This window comes from Pelobates fuscus, chromosome 2 (assembly GCF_036172605.1).
Source record: "Pelobates fuscus isolate aPelFus1 chromosome 2, aPelFus1.pri, whole genome shotgun sequence".
Lineage (NCBI taxonomy): Eukaryota > Metazoa > Chordata > Amphibia > Anura > Pelobatidae > Pelobates > Pelobates fuscus.
Window position 1 is genome coordinate 177,608,514 of NC_086318.1, and position 20,581 is coordinate 177,629,094.

The following is a 20,581-nucleotide window of genomic DNA, read 5'->3' on the forward strand; positions in this document are numbered from 1 at the left end:
ATTGTCCAGAAGGTACTTCTTCACAGCAGGACCAAAAACCGCATTGACCCACTTCACAAACAAGAGGCGTGTGACCCAAGCCTTTGCGTTAGACTGCCACAAAACGCTCAACTGCTCCTTGTTCACCTTGTGTTTCTTGAAGGCCCGTGGGTTCTCTGAATGGTAGACAAGCAGAGGCTTGATCTTAAGGTCCCCACTGGTGTTGGCGCAGAACAGGAGGGTAAGACGGTCCTTCATCGGCTTGTGGCCAGGCAATGAGGTCTCCTCTTCTGTGATGAAGGTACGCTTTGGCATCCTCTTCCAGAAGAGTCCAGTCTCGTCGCAGTTGAAGACCTGCTGAGGAAGGTAGTCCTCTGAAACTATGACCTCCAGGAACTCCGTAGCAAATTCTTCAGCTGCAGCAACATCAGAACTTGCAGCCTCTCCATGCCTGACCACACTGTGGATGCCAGATCTGTTCTTGAACCTTTCGAACCACCCCCTGCTGGCCTTGAAGCCTTCTGCATCTGCTGACGTTCCTGGCTGTTGTTTGAGGAGGTCAGCGTGCAAGGCCTTGGCTTTTTTTTCGCAGATGATCGCCTTGGTCACTGAGTCCCCTGCACGCTGCTTCTGTTCAATCCAGAGCAGGAGCAACTTCTCGACCTCGTCCAGAACAGGTGGGCGTTGCTTGGAGACCCTGGTGACTCCCTTGGCTGCATCTCTCCCAGTAATCTTCTCTTTCATTTTTAGGATTGTACCGATTGTGGATGCACTCCTTCCATACTCTTTGGCAAGGTCGGTCAATCGCATTCCTCCTTCATGCTTCCTGATGATTTCCTTCTTGTCCTCAAGCAGAATCATCACCTTCTTCCTCTTCCCAGCTTCCACTGCTTTCTTGGGTGCCATGACACCACCGTCCCTATGTATGCAAAAAAAAAAAATGAAAGATGCTTTACACCCATATGAGCTGGCATGGAAAACAACCCCACAATGCAAAACACACAGTAAAAGGCATGCACAGCACATGAGCTGGCATGGAAACCACAGTAAAAGCCATGCACAGCACATGAGCTGTAACAGGCATGCACAGCACATGAGCTGTAACAGGCATGCACAGCACATGAGCTGTAACAGGCATGCACAGCACATGAGCTGTAACAGGCATGCACAGCACATGAGCTGTAACAGGCATGCACAGCACATGAGCTGTAACAGGCATGCACAGCACATGAGCTGTAACAGGCATGCACAGCACATGAGCTGTAACAGGCATGCACAGCACATGAGCTGTAACAGGCATGCACAGCACATGAGCTGTAACAGGCATGCACAGCACATGAGCTGTAACAGGCATGCACAGCACATGAGCTGGCATGGAAACCACGGTAAAAGCCATGCACAGCACATGAGCTGTAACAGGCATGCACAGCACATGAGATGGCATGGAAAACAACCCCACATTGCAAAACACACAGTACAGTACAGTTGTAACAGGCATGCACAGCACATGAGATGGCATGGAAAACAACCCCACATTGCAAAACACACAGTACAGTTGTAACAGGCATGCACAGCACATGAGCTGGCATGAAAAGCAACCCCACAATGCAAAACACACAGTAACAGGCATGCACAGCACATGAGCTGGCATGGAAATCACCCCCAGAATGCAGAACACACAGTAAAAGGCATGCAAACAACCAAGCTCAGCTCCCTACCTTTCCACTTCTTTAGATGCACCAAAAAGGCTCCAAACCCTGCTGCAAATGGCTCCAAAAGGCTCCACAACTTGCTGCAAATGGCTCCAAAAGGCTCCACAACTTGCTGCAAATGGCTCCAAAAGGCTCCACAACTTGCTGCAAATGGCTCCAAAAGGCTCCACAACTTGCTGCAAATGGCTCCAAAAGGCTCAACAACTTGCTGCAAATGGCTCCAAAAGGCTCAACAACTTGCTGCAAATGGCTCCAAAAGGCTCAACAACTTGCTGCAAATGGCTCCAAAACCTCTCCAACACCTCCACACTACACACTCACGTGCTACCCACACTTCAGTATGCAGGGGGCGGAGCTATAAACCGGGACACTTGTTTCGTATTGCGAAAAAAATTCGTAAACCGAGGCAATTTTTTTTACGAATTTTCATTCGTAAACCGAATTTTCCGTTAACCGAGGCGTTCGTTAACCGAGGTTCCACTGTATAGATATCAAAATACATGTAGAACGAAATATACATATCTATATACACAAGTATATATATATATATATATATATATATATATATATATATATACATACATACATACATACCTCGGTATAAATTAAAAGAATTTTATATATATATATATATATATATATATATATAAAAAAATAATTCTACGTATATATTTATGTAATAATTTTACATAATTAGGTCATTTTATTAATTACAATTTGCCAAAAGTCCAGGGAATGTAATTTGCTAGCACTATATTTAACCCTGTAACTTTCCAAGACACCATGAAACCTGTACATGGGGGGTACTGTTTTACTCGGGAGGCTTCGCTGAACACAAATATTAGTGTTTCAAAACAGTAAAATGTATAACAACGATGATAGTCAGTGAAAGTAACATGTTTTGCGTTTTTCCACACACAAATGGCACTTACACGGACGATATAATTGTTGTGATAAGTTTTACGGTTTTGAAACACCATGAAACCTGTACATCTTACTGTTTTACACGTGAGACATCGCTAAATACAAATATGTGTATTTTATTGCTGTAAAAGCAAACAGTATTATGAAAATCACAGTTAAAATGTCACGTAGAACTAAAAAAAAAATGTAAAAATTATTTTCTTCCATTTTTTAATATTTTATTCATATTAAATTATGTTTCATACCTAATTATTTGGAGTTAAATGAAAGCCCTGAACAGACCTGTAGCACAAATTCAAGTTTTTGTTTACGTTCTGTTTTGATCACAACATGTACATTTGGCTCAGTTCTTAAGGGGTTAATTAGATGTGTAGCTTTTATGTTTACAACTCCTCCCTTTCTTGACTGTTTTTGATTTTCTTATATTTATTGATTTATTTTTAACTTGCCTTTATTTCACCTCTGGAACAGACTCATCACTGCATTCCATCTTCTTTCAGTAAAGTAATAATCTCTAATAACTTTTTCCCAGTCCGTTTTCCAATCTGATTTCAATGTTTACATTGTTCAAGAAAAGGGAAAACATTTATACACCAAACCCGACTACATTACAATGTAACATGTTTGGTGCTTAGACTGTCCCTTAAATGTTAGGGTTTCATTTCAGTTTAATGACGTGGGGTGCAAACTGCGATCTAATTTTTTTTTTTTTTTTTTTTTTTTAATTCTTTTTTTTTTATTGAGGCATATGTTTTGTACAGTACAGAATGAAGAAGGGGAATGCACAAGAGTTGCACAATATAGGGATATCACATCATGGTCCGGCATTTCCTATAGTATTTATGTGTCAGCATACATGTGCATATTAAACAGGCTAAACATTGGCATTAACAGTTGCGCATTTTTAGTTAGTTCTTACAACTTTAACAAATTTAGGCTTATAAACTGAATGTTGCGCGATTAAGATATTTAATGCTATACTCTCTGTGTGGTCAATAAAACAAGATAGAGGATCGCCTGTACGCTAGGTCTAGTTAGGACATTTTTAGATAAACCAAAGAGTTGAACGAGTTTGTCACCCTGGTTGATCGGGGTTTCCCAGGTCGCCTCAGTGGGAAGACGTCGGCATCCTGGCAGGCTCAAGGTTTTTCAGATAGGGGCAGTCTTGTTTTTACCCAATGCTTGCTCTGCTGTGTCTTGTTAGCAGGGGGCAAGTGTCCTTCCGAGCAGGCATCAGAGCAAGATGTGTCCATGCTTTATTTTGTGGATCTCGCTGGAATTTCCAGTGTTGCCGCTGTATTTTATTGTGCTTGCCTCCCCTTATCCTTCGCTGGCTGGTGTCTGCCTTGATCGGGAGCCGGGTGTATTCCTCGGAGTCCTGCCGCTTACCAGTCCGTCCCGGTGCAGGCCGGGTTGTAGGTGGTTGCCGGATTGGTCTTCCAGCAGAGGTGTCTTGCTTGGTTGCTTTCACTTCAGGCGAGTATGTTTGTTTCTTTGTGTGGTGGCCGCTCAGTGCAGCCGTTGTATCCCGCTCTCTTGAATCGCCTGTGTAGCTTAACTTTGCTCTGCGTGGCTGCGAGGTTTGAAGCTGGTTTCGCCGTCTATCCATGCAGCATGACCGGGAGGTTTGAGCCGCCTTGTTGGCTGTGAGCGGGAGATGGGAACAGATCTTCCCTTTGCCATCTGCACACATGGCACCCGCCATTTTAGGTGTGGCGGTCGGGCTCCCTGGCCTCAGTTGCAGTGTCGCGGTCAGGGCCACAGGGTGAGGACCGGGATCACCCCGCCGGTCCAGGGGGGGGACTGAGCCGGATCCGCGCCGATCTGTACCCGTGGCTGGGTTCTGTGGCGCAGGATAGTGGGGCAGCGGCCGTCCGCCCCACTCACCGCAGGAGAAGGCCCTGGTTGGGGCGACATGATTTTCTCCCCCCGGGGGACTGAAGCTCGGTGAGCCAGCCTCTCCCTGGGTCCAGCAGTCTCTCAGTTCTGGGTATCTGCTCTGGCGGTCTGATTTTAGGTGGTGAGACATGGTTTTTAGAGAGTAAATTTAAGTGAATTGCTGGAGCTGCTCAGGCTTGCGACCGTCCAGCTCGGCGGTCCGGCCCCGCCCCCTATTTTCGGATTTTATGCTATTTCACAGCCCTGCATTTGCTCTAAAGCCAACTATAATATAAAATTGATAGTTAAAATAAATAATACTTTTGCGTTTCCAAATCCCCTCTAACTGGTAAGTATACTCATACAAATCCTTGGATAGGCGATTAAGGAGTCCGCTCCAACTAGCGTTGTGACACCTGTTTTTGATTTACGAAAATTCCAGTTACAAGACTGCTACAGCTGTATAACTGAATGTATGCTTTTCAAAACATTCCAGTTACAAGACGGTTCCAATCTACAGCTGGGTAACTGCATGTATGCTGTTATTCCAGGGAACCAAATGAAGATAGCAGATATTCCAAATTGAGAAAAAGGCCTTCTCACTCCCCCCTCCCCTCCCCCCATCCCATCCCCTCTTCATCAAGACCTCTGTTGACTCTGCTGTTGTAGCTTATATCTTCAAGTAGAAGTTGTCACGAGTTATCTGTAAATACATTTTCTTTTTCTTGCTACCATTAGTGGTCCCGTCAACCATGCTGGGCATTAGTCACATTACTAAGCTTGAACCCCTCTGACACATAAAAGCTTAAAAATGCAGTTTTAGACCAATACTGTGTAAGGTTGGGAAGAACAGAAAAGAAACTGCAGCTTTGTTGTCCAAACTGTGGATTGCTACAGATATATACCGGTATATCTTTTCTCAAACCCTTAATTTCAATTTCTAAAACTCCTCTATTTTTCTATCTATCTGTCCATCTGTCTATCGGCACAATGTGTGTGATAATAATCTTCCTATGTTCAAGTTTATATACATTAACTAATATGTATATATATATATATATATATATATATATATATATATATATATATAATTATGTATGTACATAGATATACCAAACTAAACTGTAGAAAGAAAATTAAACTTAAATCCAGAAACACACACACAATTGTCATGATTGCATTGATTCCGTATTGATCTATACACGGTTTGTATAACTTTCCTCTTTTCTGTACATTACACACTTTTTGTAGAAAAATAAAATATGCCCTGGTGTCCTTGTAATCTGTTTTACTGTATAGAAGTTTTCCTGTGTGCTTGGCTGTGACAGATCAGCCACTTTCTGATTGCGGATGTGCAGCTAATAGTTCCAAAGTAACTTTTTTTTATTATTCTTTCTTTCTTTACTGTGCTCATCATAACATCTTAAAAGTGAGTTCCACTTCAGCCAAGAAGTACCGTATGTATTTCCCTGGTTTTCTCGTATGACTTGAAAAACACATTTACTCGTAAAACATACATGAACCACTAAGGGCAGTTGCAGCTGTGTTTTGATACAATCCGGAAAGAGTGGCCCGCCACTGTGGATATTGCAGGTGGCAGATGCTGCTGCTTCAGTTACCTGATGGCAAGTGACCTGCGGCTGTGAACATGGCAGTTAATGAACATTGCTGTCACATATACTTTAACATACACCTTGTCACTATGGGAAGTCAGACATAGCATATGGTTACTCAGTGTACTGTGACTTGCTTTCTTGCTCTCATATCAATTCAGGAAATTCCCTTGTATGCTTAATTCCATTAAAACTGACTTGTGGTTTTATGGTTTCCATGTGACTATTTATATGCTTTCTGTTGAAGCACAGCTCTTCAGGGTTTATTCACCTATCCATGAATAACAAGCTAAATTCCCCAAACTCTGACGAGAATAGTGAAGTCACTACTATAGCTGAAATAGTGATATATAGGCTTTTAATCTTATACATTTTGGTATCCTGCTTTTCATAATTGATTGTTTGATGAATAACCTCTCTTAAGGAATACAGGATATGGCCATAAGAAGTATATTTTAGATTTTTTTTTTTTTCATTTTATTTCTTCAAAATAGAAGGGTCCTGTTTTGTGTGGTTTCTGCGAATTGGATCACTCACTTTTTTGTATCATGGATATTTGTAAGTCTATATTTCACCATCCAAGTTGTCTCCATTAAGAACACTTTATGCACACTGCGTTGTTCTAATTATAATGCATTTCGGTCTTTTCGTCAAACACCTTTTCTTGTCGAACACCTCTCCCTTGTCATTGAAAGTGCACGGGACCTGCCCGAGAGCACATGGAGCTGTCAATGGTGTTGCCACGTTTAACAAAGAAAATCATTTCACTGCAGTGAATGTGGAAAAGATGAAAATAGATTTTAAATGTAATAACATATTGTCAACTCCTTTTGTTCTTCTGCAAATCACCTGTGTTTAATTTGACATCCATGCCTCTACTCCATAGAATTCTAATACTCTATTACAAGCAAAGCATTTGAGGGGAGAAGATTTAACACACTTATCTGTCATTCAAATGTGCACACTGGGTGTAGTCTTTCCCTCCTCATTAATCACATTATTCTTTTCCCAGGCATGACATCGTTTATTTAGTATATTTTTCATTGTACTCCACTACTGTACCTTTTACATATATAATTCTAGAGGTGAATGGTTTACTCTATGGATAGTCGCTGCATATTATCTGATCGAAATGACCGAAACGTGCAAATATCCCTCGTCTTATCAGATGGTTCGATATAAAATGCAAGTAACTCTCTTTGGCCACTTAACTTTTAATTATTTTTTTTAACCTGTAAATTAGATCAGTGCAGGATATTCCATTCATCAAAAAAAAAAAAAAGTCTTCAACGCGTCATCCGTGGGCCAGTCAATTACTTCTCATAGAGAAGCATTTGATTAGACCATTTCACCAGCTCAGAGTGCAGGTGCGCTGTGGGAAAATGCTCATTATATCTGACAACAGACATAATTTTTCACATAAATGATATTTGGTAGTTTAAAAAGCGTTCTGGGCTGTAAATATCCCCAAGAGCAAAAGTGCAGATTGTTTGGATGTGCAGCGTTTCAAGTAGACACGTTGCAAATACAGATTTTTACCACCATGACCACACCACGGAGTGGTCATAGTGTCTGGAGTAACCCTTTAAGAACTGTTCAAAACTGCAGTTCCTCCAGGAGTCATTATATATACTGCCACCATTCCCATATAATGTGTAGACTCTTAAGCACTCTACTACAGTGCAGTCTGTAAAATTATTAGTGCTATTTAATTAAATAAAATATGCATACATTATGCTCCCACATACATAAATCCTCACTCAATGGCCAATTTATCAGGTACATTTGATATCTAAAAGAGTGACTCACTAGTCAGCAAGCCAATATACAAAATGTCCTGACCCGGTCAGATGGTTTAGATACATGATCTAGTCAACGTTTGCAGATGTATTGTAGGCCCAGGATTTTAGAAGCCACCGATTTTACTAACATTTTAACACACAGTTTAGAACTGTAGCCTTTGGGCCCTGTAAACGCTCTTATTATATATTAACCCCTTAAGGACCAAACTTCTGGAATAAAAGGAAATCATGACATGTCACACATGTCATGTGTCCTTAAGGGGTTAATTGAGATCAGGGATGGACATAACTATAAAAGCTGTAACGGGCTTTGTGCACCTGGTTTCCTTGTATTTCTTGCCAAAAATCACTAACAGCCACTCATCCCATAAGTTATTGTTAAGTCCATTATAAACCATAATGGTAGTGTTTTGACCAACCGTTGTATTGGTGTACATAATTTTTGTGATGTTGACCATAAAACCACAATTTCAGCTTTTGTAACCCATTGTTTCAGCTTTGCAGCAGAATGATAACATTTCTTCTGAATTGTTCTCTGCTCATGTTATTTGCGGGAAAGTAAATTATCTTCTATATTACCCCCCTCGTAGTCATAAGGATTCTTTCATCCTGTTGCATGTTATGATTTACTTTCATTGGATCAAAATTGCAGTGTCTAAATCTTGTTTACCAGCTAGGGGATATTTTGTCCTATTTAATATTCCTGTGCTTGAAGTATGGATTTCCCCCCCCCCAAATCATGAATGTTTAATAAGACAAACAATTGAATATTTTTTATGATCAAACTTAAATGCAAAGCATAAATCAGATAATGCTAAAGTCTTTGACTTCCATAATCAGATGCTTTTCCCAAAAGAAAACAAATCTGAGAACCTTGATCTGCTATGCCACAATCTGTAAAAGAAAAATTGTACTCTGGATGTGTTTATTCTGAGTTGTTTTATGCTAAATAGTAACAGTGCTTTACCAGTTGGGAGTTTGAATGCAACATCAGCTTAATACAAATAGTGTGTTAAGAATTTTCTTCCTAGTGGCATGTAAAATTTTTAAGGGGTAAAAGCTGCAGTGTTCGAAATAAATAAGTTACTCGAAACATGTGGAATTAATAATTTAATAGAAAATCAAAATGTAAAATTAGTTCAATCCTTAATTATTACATCAACCCTCAATATAAATTTTCTCTTAAAGTGGCTCTGAATCCCCCCTTCCCTCACGAAGTCTCACTTTGACTGTGTTGGAATTCCAATCCAGTCAAAAAATATACTAAGACAAAGTAGTCATTTATGTTAAAGGGACACTATAGTCACCCAGACCACTTCAGCTCAATGAAGTGGTCTGGGTGCCAGGTCCCTCATGTTTAACCCCTTAAGGACCAAACTTCTGGAATAAAGGGGAATCATGACATGTCACACATGTCATGTGTCATTAAGGGGTTAAACCCTTCAGATTCCAACATAGCAGTTTCAGAGAAACTGCTATGTTTACATTTGGGTTTAAGCCAGCCTCTAGTGGCTGTCTTCCGGACAGCCACTAGAGGCGCATCTACAACGCTGGAGGCATATTATGCCTCCATCGCGCAGAGCGTCCATAGGAAAGCATTGAGAAATGGGCATTCGTCTCCGCTAACGTCGGGCGGGGGAGATGACGTCGGCTGGGGAGGAGAGGTCACCAGCGCCAAGGGATACTGGCGCTGGATTAAGGTAAGCTGCATCGGAATTTGCAATTCTTGTATTTACTAATAGAAAATCCAGTTGAAATGTTGTTATATACCAATCTCATTTGGTACCATTTGTTTACTGCTTTAAAATAAGTCATTATCACATATAAAGCCTACATAACATAGAATTTGCCTATTTCTCAAACACCATATTTTAAATGAAATACATCTTGCCTAAATTTGTTAAGTTAATTCAGATGCATTTTGAATTGAATAAATTAGTAATATTTAATATTATTAACCCCTTAACGCCGTTACGGCGTTCTATGCCATCGCGGCTTTAAAGGGCTTTAAAGCCGTTGCGGCGGCATAGAACGCCGTAACGGCTTGCAGCCCCTGGAGGTCCGGCGTACTCACCTCCGCCGCGATCCTCTTCTGGGAGGCTGCCTGAGAGCCCAAATGAGGCCCCCGGCCTCACATGGCCCCCTATAGCTGGCTATGGATCTGCCAGCAGGGGGACTGTCTAAAATATTAGACAGTCCCCCTGCTGGTAGGTAGTGTAAAAAATAAATATTAAAATGTTATAAAATAAATTAAATGCCTTTTTATATATATATATATATAATATGTATATATATATTAGATATATAATATATATACATATTATATATGTAACGTCATACGTAATGTATTTTAATATTAATATTAGTATATATATTAGTATTAAAATACACTTAGAATGACGTTACATATATAATATGTATATATTATATATATAATAGATCTATATATATATATATTACATATATATACGTATAATTACAATAATAAATAAATAAAATAATTAAATAAATAAAATATTGAAACAAAATTTAAAATAAATTATATATTCATATGTAATTTCATTCTAACTGTATTTTGTTATTAATATATATCTATTGGAAACAGAATACACTTAGAATGACATTCTATATATATCTATCTATATATAAAATACAAATAACCGCAAATATATATATATATATATATAGATAAATACATATAATTACATAAAAGATTACATTAGTATACACGTAGAATTTATATACCTATAAATGCATATATATTAAAATTCTACGTGTATATTTAAGTCATTTTTTAACATAATTATGTCATTTGATTAATTAAAATTTGATTGACATGCCTGACAACACAGGGAGAAAGTGCAGAGAATTTAATTCGCAAGCACTATATTTGACCCTGTAACTCTCCAAGACACCATAAAACCTGTACATAGGGGGTACTGTTTTACTCGGGAGACTTCGCTGAACTCAAATATTAGTGTTTAAAACTGGTAAATTGTATTACAACGATGATATTTTAAGTAAAAGTGACGTTTTTTTGCATTTTTTACAAACAAATGGCACTTTTATGGACTATATTATTGTTGTAATATGTTTTACTGTTTTAAAACACTAATATTTGTGTTTAGTGAAATCTCCCGAGAATAACAGTTAGAGAGTCACATATAAGGCTTGCATTTCATTTTTTTGACATTGAAATTTGCCAGATTAGTTATGTTGCCTTTTAGACCTTATGGTAGCCCAGGAATAAGAATTACCCCCATGATGGCATACCATTTGCAAAAGTAGACAACCCAAGGTATTGCAAATGGGTTATGTCCAGTAATTTTTAGTAGCCACTTAGTCACAAACACTGGCCAAATATTAGTTTTTTGCTTTTTTCACACAAAAACAAATATGAACGCTAACTTTGGCCAGTGTTTGTGACTAAGTGGCTACTAAAAAAGACTAAACATACCCCACGTTCAATACCTTGGGTTGTCTACTTTTTCAAATGGTATGCCATTATGGGGGTAATTCTCTTTCCTGTGCTACCACACCGTCTCAAAGGTAACATTACTAATCTGGCAAATTTCAATTTGAAAATGGAACATTCTATATTTGACCCTGTAACTTTCCAAAACACCATAAAACCTGTTAATGGGGGGTACTGTTGTACTCGTGAGACATCGCTGATTACAAATATGTGCATTTTGTTGCAGTAAAACCTAACAGTATTATGACATTTACAGCTAAAATGTGAGGCGGAACTACAAATTTAAAAAAAAAAAAAAAAATTCTCAGTTTTTTTTAAATTTTATTCATAATAAATTGTTTCATATATAAATATTTTATATGAAATGAAAGCCCTGTTTCTCCTGAACAAAGTGATATATAATAAGTGTGGGTGCATTTAATATGAAAGAGGTTGAACAGACATATAGCGCAAATTCCAGTTTTTGTTTACGTTTTGTTTTGATCAGAACGTGTACTATCGACTCCGTCCTGAAGGGGTTAATGAATAGGTTTTAATTATTGGGATATATATTACTTTTTCGTCTGTGAAATCAACCCTTTACTAATGAAGTTAGCTATATGAAAGATGTAAGTAATATCTTTTTTTCAATCATAGCTTTTTTAAGAATCTACAATTCTTAGTTGGCAAATTCATTCCAACTAAATTTTGGACATTTTGGTTGAAATGAATTGGAAGACAGGTATTTGCTTTTTCTTTCTAGTTATTTAAATTTGAGCATTAGTCAAGTGTTTCCATTAATTGTCTCCAGATTTCAGCTGTTTGGTTGCATCCAAGGTAACTCAGAGGTTGTATTGGTAAATCTTAAAAATATCATGATATTGCAGTTCCAATACCCCTAGATGGCACTGGATTATGTTTTGTTGATGGAGTCATTTGGATTTTAGTGAATTAGCCTTGATGTGATGTCACAGCAAACTGTCTGTTCCTTAACATGTGTACTAGATCTGTGGAATTTTTCATCAGAGATAAATATGAAAGGAAGAAATACTATGACAAGAACGCTGCTACGACTATCAGTGTAAGTACTTATTTGCTTTAAGTTCCGTTAACATTCTCACTTTAAAAATGTAAGGTGCAATTGTATTGAATTTTGATAATTTAACATGTGTTCATATTGCATTTTTACATTTTGAGCAGACATTTGCATAACATAAGAATCCCTTTTTTGTGCATTCATACAAGTCTTATTCCATTAAGCTTTCCATGATTACCTGAAACAGTATATTATGTATCAATACTTTGTCTCAGTATTTTTTCTCCCCTTGACACTGGGTGGAGCTTCCGATGATGGCCAGAGGAAATAGGTTCTGTCTATTGAGGATCCCGTGGTCTTGCGGGATACTCCATAGACTTTAATGTTCTACTCTTGTGCATGCGCGAGTTAAGCTCCTGACACTGAAGCACCAGGGGCAGTAGAGGACTGACTGGAATATAATAGCACCTATTAGGGGACAGATAATTAAATCTCACCTCTACCTGCCCACTCTGCCAAATCACTGCCGTGGGGTCCCAGATGGTGAAAGTTCCGCTTTAATGCCAGGTATGGTCATGTCTTCTTGTACAGAACTTATGTCATGGACTCACTATAAATTAAGCCTAGTTCTCTAGATCACTATTTTCTAAAAAGAGCTTCCAGAGTGCTGTAGCGTGTGCATGTACATTTCTCTGAAATTACATTTGATTTCCATTTTACAAAAACCTGTTATTCAAATCTCACGGTCTGTTGCAATCCAGGTCCATTTGTGTCAGCTATTCATTTACACTGGTGTTGTGGTCCACAACTCAACAGAACTATCTATTATATTCCTATTAAGTTCTTCCAAATCTCAAGTACTTTGTTTGCAGCTTCATACAGTGATGGGCTGATATAAAATAACACTTCACAGTAGGTTTGCTTTGAAAATGTGTGTCTAACATGGTCTTATTTTCCTTTCCTATCAATCTCCACCGAAAGCCAAGCCTTGATCTATATTTTCGTTAAACATTCAGTAAAGTCGCTCACTTGGGAAACCAGATTTTCCGAACATAGATTAGAGGGATTCCCTGCTCTCATGCGTTCTTCTATGTTCGGGGGAGTTTTCCCCGAACATAGACTTGCGCACCAGAGCAGGGAATCCCCACGACGGCTCGCACTTACGTCTGGTTGTAAGTGAGAGCCATCGTAAAACAGGAAAATGCAAAATGAGGACGCGCGCATTCAGCCGGTCACATAGGAAAGCATTCATAATGCTTTCCTATGGACGCTTGCGTGCTCTCACTGTGATTTTCAGTGAGACAGCCACTAGAGAATTAGGGGGAAGGCTTAACTAATTGATAAACATAGCAGTTTCTCTGAAACTGCTATGTTTATAAAACAATTAGTTAACCCTAGCTGGACCTGGCACCCACACCACTTCATTAAGCTGAAGTGGTCTGGGTGCCTAGAGTGGTCCTTTAATCTCTGTTGAATCAAAGAAGGAAATCCTTTATAACTTCCTCCAAATTTGGTTAAATTGACTTGTTCTACTCATGCATTGCACCCTATAATATTTATTTATTCGTCAAACAAAATATCTAAAATTAAGATCTAACTGTACAATACGATCTTATCTGTAGAGGGGATGACTAATAATCTAACCCACAATGCCTTTAATTATTTTCCTTGTCAAAGTGCACAAACTACATCATGTACAGTATATCACTTGTATTTTTTATTATTTATTTGATTGAATCAAAACAGGGCTTATAGGAAAGATTGAAGCTGCTCCCTGCATGGCAAGCTGAATAGTTTCTCCTGACTTCGCTAGCAACAACATAGCAAGTGATTGCAACCTAATCTTTTTTCCTAATCTAATTGTTACATCTCTTGACAAAAGCACATGTTCTACCAGTAAATGTATGTCTTTTTTTCAGAGTTGCTGCAATAATTTATCAGTGCGTTTCATTTTATTCTTATTAGATTTTTTTAATTACTTTCATGTTAATTTGCTTACCTTTTCGTTTTAGACTAAAGCAAATCGTTTTGTCGCTTTCTTGTTTCTGTTTTAATCCATATGCTTATTTTCATGGTGAGCTGGGTGGGCCTTGAGCAGAATGTATAAGACATTTACAAATCCCAGGCTGGTTAGCCCTTTCAGTTAATTAGAACGTTCAGACATTCTGCATTCTCGTTATTTGGGTTTCTCAAAGGAGATTGTTCATTAAGCTCTGGTTTGAAACTCTGCACCCACCTTTGGGTTTCTTACTGCCCTTAGGAGAAAACGTACACTGCAGATTCACTGTTTATCGAGATTTTACCAACTGTGTTAATAACAGAGCTTTAAGACTGACTTCAGGGTGCATTTTACATTTTGTGTTGTAAGAATGCCTTGTTTATGTAAGGCAATGTCAAAAATAAGAGCTATATTTTCTCCTGCAGCAAATACCTGTACTTCCCCCTTACTTATTTGTTGTCCCCTTCAACCTGGAAGTTATTGAGACATTTTGGCTAGATCCAGGTCTTAAAAAGAATCACGGAATATGTACTTAAGAATCCAATAAATTTATTTTGGGAAACTCAAAGCTTGACCAATAGATTGAAAATACACTCAGAGTATACATTAATTATTTTTTTTGATTTTTTTTTTTTTTGACCGCTTACTCTTTTGTTACCTATACTAGCCCAACTTAAAAGGCTCAGACTGTCTTGTACCTTGCTTTTTCAGCTCGTGTTTCATATGGTGCTCTATACCTACTGATCTTTGACTGATTGTGATACCCTGTAGCCCCTACTGGACAGTTTGGGGCATTACATAGTAATATATTGTTTTTGCTTAGCAAGTTGTTTTGTAGTATCACTAATGATACAAGAATGAGGATAATAAAAATAGTGACCCCTTGTGCCTTATTTTGGGTAAAATAGGTGATTAATTTTGTAACTTTGATATATATATATATATATATATATATATATATTGATATATATATATATATATATATATATATATATATATATATATATATATATAAAAATTAATGTTGTAGGATAAACCACACTCTACGGGACTTGGATGAGTAAAGTAAAACTTAACTTTTATTTGTTCCATAAAATGTCGATGTTTCAGCTCCAACACGGAACTATGCTCTCTATATTATAGAGAGCGGGATATCATTTTTAAGGTTGTGGATAGCAATAGATGCCGATTTAAGATATTAAATAAAAGTGATATTTTTACATGTTTTTGTTTTCTTGAAATTGACGCCTTAAACTTCGTTTTGTGGACAACAGTCTTTCTTTCAACCTAGATATTATTTAACTGATTTTGTAAACATGCAGCACAATTTATCCAAAGTTTGTCTACACAGTGCATAATAGTTTAACGGATGTCTTCTGGCTTACGGTTGAGAAGAACTCTGGAACCAAGGTCTTAAAAGTTTCCCCAATCCTATTTTTGTTCACAGGTTGAGCATTCTTGCTAATGTGCATTTTCTCGTGCTAACTTGGCCTGGTAAATAACCCACTAAGTGAATTTATTATCCTCATGCATGTGTACAGCTGTGTGACTTGCGTCTCTTCTTTAATATCAGGTTACAGAACTGTCAGGCAAACCATGCATGTCATTAACACAGTAACAGTAATATATTATTAACCTGGTACTGGAGCCTGCAGATATTCTCCTGGGGGACCACTCTATTCCTTGGAGCTTTAAGAGCCTATGGCAGCATTGAAAGAAAAACTGCTTTACAGGTAAAGATTGAAAGCCGCATCAGTAATAGGTGAGCCATGTTACAGGGTAGAGGCTGCCATTGTAATAGATGGCAAAATTGATATAACTCTATTAATCAAACAAGGCATTCTTTATGTAGGATTGAGTGATCTAGTTCTATATTCATTTTCTGTACCATTAGCCAGGCTTTAAAAGTTACTCGCCACTGCGAGCCTAGAGGGTTCACCTTACACTCGACAGGGGTGAATTATTTTCTTGAAACAGAAAAAAAACTAAGAGACAGGATGCGCCAAAGGCAAACTATAATATAAACCCAAACAGATAAATAAAATTGGCATAAACAATTGGAAATCAGAATAGATGATGTCTTGAAATAGATAAAATATTGTATACCACATACCTTTAAAATAGTCCCCAAGATATTTTTCTTTCTTGTCAAAAGGATTCGTGAAGTGTTACTGATTGTGGTTTCACTTCATATATGCATATAAAAGAAAGCAGAAAACAGGAAATCCAATAGTACAAATATGTAAATTCAGTTAGGGCACATACAACACATAAGTCCACAGTTGCCAACTTCATATGGTGGAGCTCAGACCATCTCCAGTAAATTCAGCGTACAGTGGTTTAGGTCCTTACCAAAAATCAGTAGTGCTCTCCGTATGGGTTAATATAAGAAAGATGGTTGAAATCTTACTTACGGGATGCAATTGTGAGCACGTGACTATGACTTACAAATAATAATACAATGATTCATTATATTAGTAGACTTAAGGGTATGGAACACGACTGTGTACTGTAATGTTAAAACTTTTAAAAAATGAGTATTTAAGCTCCAGCCTTCCTCCAATCTCTGGACCTGCCGGCAAACCCGGCACTGATGGAAAGTCATCCATCGTGGACTGTAGCAGGAATTAATCCCTTTGTACCTAGGGGGGAAGCACGACAGGCTTCTACATTACCGACCTGATACCCACACCTGCTGCTACATGCAGCTTAGATTTCATATATCTCTCTCTTTGTTTGAGTTCATAGTCTATTATTGAGTTCTATACCTTGGCTCTGTAGGCGATTTGTCTATGTCCCTGTTAAGTTACTTCCCCCTACACCTCTTCCCTATGTGCGTACAACACTCTTTATGCTTAGGAATGTTTCCATCACACGCTCAGCTAAAAATCTAGATCTTATTTAGCATGGGGCATAACCCCAAAATCGTGTAGACTTCCCAATGGTCACCCACTTACCTATAAAGTGCCTTAAGTTAGCATCAGAATTCGGCATCCTGAGATTGACCCCATGGGCACATAATGCCTTTTACCTGTACCCTCCAGTTTATGGCTTTTTATTTCTTTGCATTTAATGAGAGGAATGTTATATATATTATAAAAATGGGTTAATGCCAGCTGTGTCTAATCTGTCGATTAATAATTTTACTGACCTTTTTATGTACTCGATTATCCACATATCGTGTTGTAACTACTGCAATAACACAAAAATAAAGAATATAAAAAAGAAAAAGAGAAAAGAGTATTGGAAGGTCTTAATAATTGAATTACTGGTAACATGTGGCATCCTTGGGTAATATAGTTTGTGAAGGAGCGAGCAGACCACATTAGTGGGGGTCTTTCTACTTGTCAGTGGTTAGTTTAAAGTGCAAATGAAAGAAAACACACACACATCCTCCCCATCTCCCCATGCTCAAACCTGCTCACAATCTAAGAATAATATATAATATAATATACATATGTAGTTTAAGCTTTCGTTTATATTTGCCTGGGTAGTTTAGTTTCAATAACTCTTGTTATATATATATATATATATATATTTTTTACAGAAATTAACTGTAGGCTATGCAGGTTCTGCAGTGCATAAGAATAAGTTGACAGCTGGAATTTCAGGTTATGAATTTACAATCATCAAATCTGTTCTGCCAGAGACCCTGCAGTTACTTTGGTGCAGTTGTCTCATTATTTTGCTAGTATGTGACTGGTATATTAGATAAATAATTATGCCAGGGGTTAGTTGACGCGGTTTCATTTTTGTCGCAAGAATCCGACATTAACAGTATTTTCAGCTAGCATTTCCTCCTGCTCATCAGTTTTTATTTTGTTTAAAGAAATACTCAAGCACAATAACACATGTTCCTCAAATAGTTTGATACATGTTCAAGTCTGTGCACGTTATTGCTTTACCTACAATGATTTGCTAAAATGACAGCAGCTATAAGCTGATGCCATCTCTCTACATACTCTTCCTCCTCCATATTCAAATATTTGTACAGTGACACACTAACCTTCTAAAAAAAGCTCCTTCACAGCTTTGAGTGAAGGAGTCATGACCATGTGCATGCACAGTCAAATTTTACAAGCAGTAGACTTGTGCAGGGCAAAAACCTTTGTTTCTTCCAAAACACTTTGGAGAAAAAAAAAATGAATATATTTTTGGGTCGCCAGAATGTATTTTAGTCTGCGGTTCGTTTCGGCTGATTTTTTTCCCCTATTAGAAAATATTGAGTAATGACAGAACAGCAGAAAAGAGAACCATGGCTGTGCTGTGACATGCAAAAAACAGCTATACCAGCGGTTCTCAAACTGTGTTCCAGGTGCGACGCTGTACATGAGTCCTGAATTTGGGCTATAGACCATGTGGCAAGGCTCAGGACCCTCATTGGGAAAAAATACATACAACCAATTCTCAAAATTAGTTCATAAGCCACGAGTGCTCCTAGAACTTTACAATCTAATTACCATCATATCACACAATTTATAGGAGTTCTAAATGTATATATATTTGTATTTAATTAAAGTCTATTCTTTACTAAGGCATCTTGAATAGCATCACATGGAAGGGGTTCCCAGTAGGATCACTGTTTACCATACTTCTGTATATTCAGATATTTACACCACCAATTAAATTTCGTTACATACAAGCATGTTACCTATGCTTCACACGTTTTCCTATTATGTAGGTCTACTTACACTCAAGCTGTACCACCTGTATTCAGGAAGTATATGCCACTATAGGTATGTAATACTCTTCAATTGAGTATCAGGATACACCTCATGATTGCATACCCATTATTACATTTCCCTCTTTAGGTTCCCATGTTACTATTATGCAGAGAAGTCTCAGGATACATACTCATAGTAGTACAAGGTATGTAGATTCTCCGACATATGACCTAGGGTCAGATAAACTGGCTAATAGGCAATAGGCGCTTTTCAGTAGTTAAGATGATGAGGTTAACAATCCCATGAGGCCAACACCCATCCTCTCATGTAGGTACTCGCCCATCGGGCCAACTCATAATCAGAGCCTCCAGTTTGTGTTTATAGTAATTTGAAGAAAGTTAAGTATTGGACAAAGCAGGTTTATTTGAACAAAGAGCAACGTATCAGCCTGAACAGAGGCCTTTGTCAAGATTCAATATAAGTGACCGACCGCACCAGTCACAACCACTTATATTGAATCTCTTACAAGTCACCAAGAGGCAAACATTCCCCGCACATCGTTCAATGGCACAGCCCTATGGTGAAATCTTAGATAGTGCCTCTCTCAGATGCTTGGCAAGTAGCAGGGCAGGGCCTCATCTTCCCATGATTTAGCTTTCTTCGCCACTCGGCTCTAAGTAAGTCGGCAGTTACGTTGGGGGAAATGAATTCTTTTAAAACCAATATGAAAGTGCATTTGCAATATTCCTAATTGTATTGTTGTGTGTGTAATCTTGGAGGATGACCACCATTCAATGCTTATTTGTTTGTTATAACCATCTCTGATGAGGCACACCCCATCATCCATTTATTTTGTAACTTTATTTTTATTTTTGTATGTAGAAACATATCTAACATTTTCTTCATGTCAGTGAAGCAGGTTAGAATATATGTGATTGTGTTGATTAATATGTTTAAACCTGACCTGCTTTGAAGTAACAAAGCGTTGTTGACTGAATGCGGCAGTTGCTCCTTTGGGATTTTAAGATAAGATTTTAGCATTGGAAGGAGACATGCACATAAAGCCTACTAACTCCTTGCTCATTCATACCTTGACATTGTGCATATTTTTTTTTCTTTCCTATTTTCACTTTTAAAAGGGAAATTCTATTTAAAAAATGTTAATGTTTTTTCTTTAAAAAATAAACAAGCAAAATCTAATTTATAAACTCTGAATAAGGTTTATTTGACATCTGTTCTAATCTCTATACTCTATATCAAGTTTATAAAGGGTCCTTGACGGACTGCTTGCTATCTATCTCTATGTAATTTGGAATCAACCCTTCAACATTATATCCGTGCCTATTTTTCCCACTTGGACAGCATTATTTAACTGGAATGAGTGAACTTACCTCGCATGAGCACCCACAGGCCATCAATGCCATTCAGGTTGGTCAAAAGAGGGCTTTTCTAATTCTGAGAGAACACTTCTTTGAGCCAAGTGGCACATATGCATTTTTCCCAGTGGAACTGATGCATCT

General features: G+C 38.0%; 1 protein-coding gene across 2 annotated transcripts in view; it reads left to right on the forward strand.

Moving 5' to 3' along the window:
• The window catches only part of SMAP1 (small ArfGAP 1), a 319,946-nt gene that overhangs the window by 114,289 nt on the left and 185,076 nt on the right, over window positions 1-20,581 (forward strand). For both annotated transcript variants that reach the window (XM_063442978.1, XM_063442979.1), the window contains exon 5: window positions 12,368-12,443. In XM_063442978.1, the coding sequence (XP_063299048.1) occupies window positions 12,368-12,443 (76 nt within the window). The remainder of the gene's footprint in view (window positions 1-12,367; window positions 12,444-20,581) is intronic.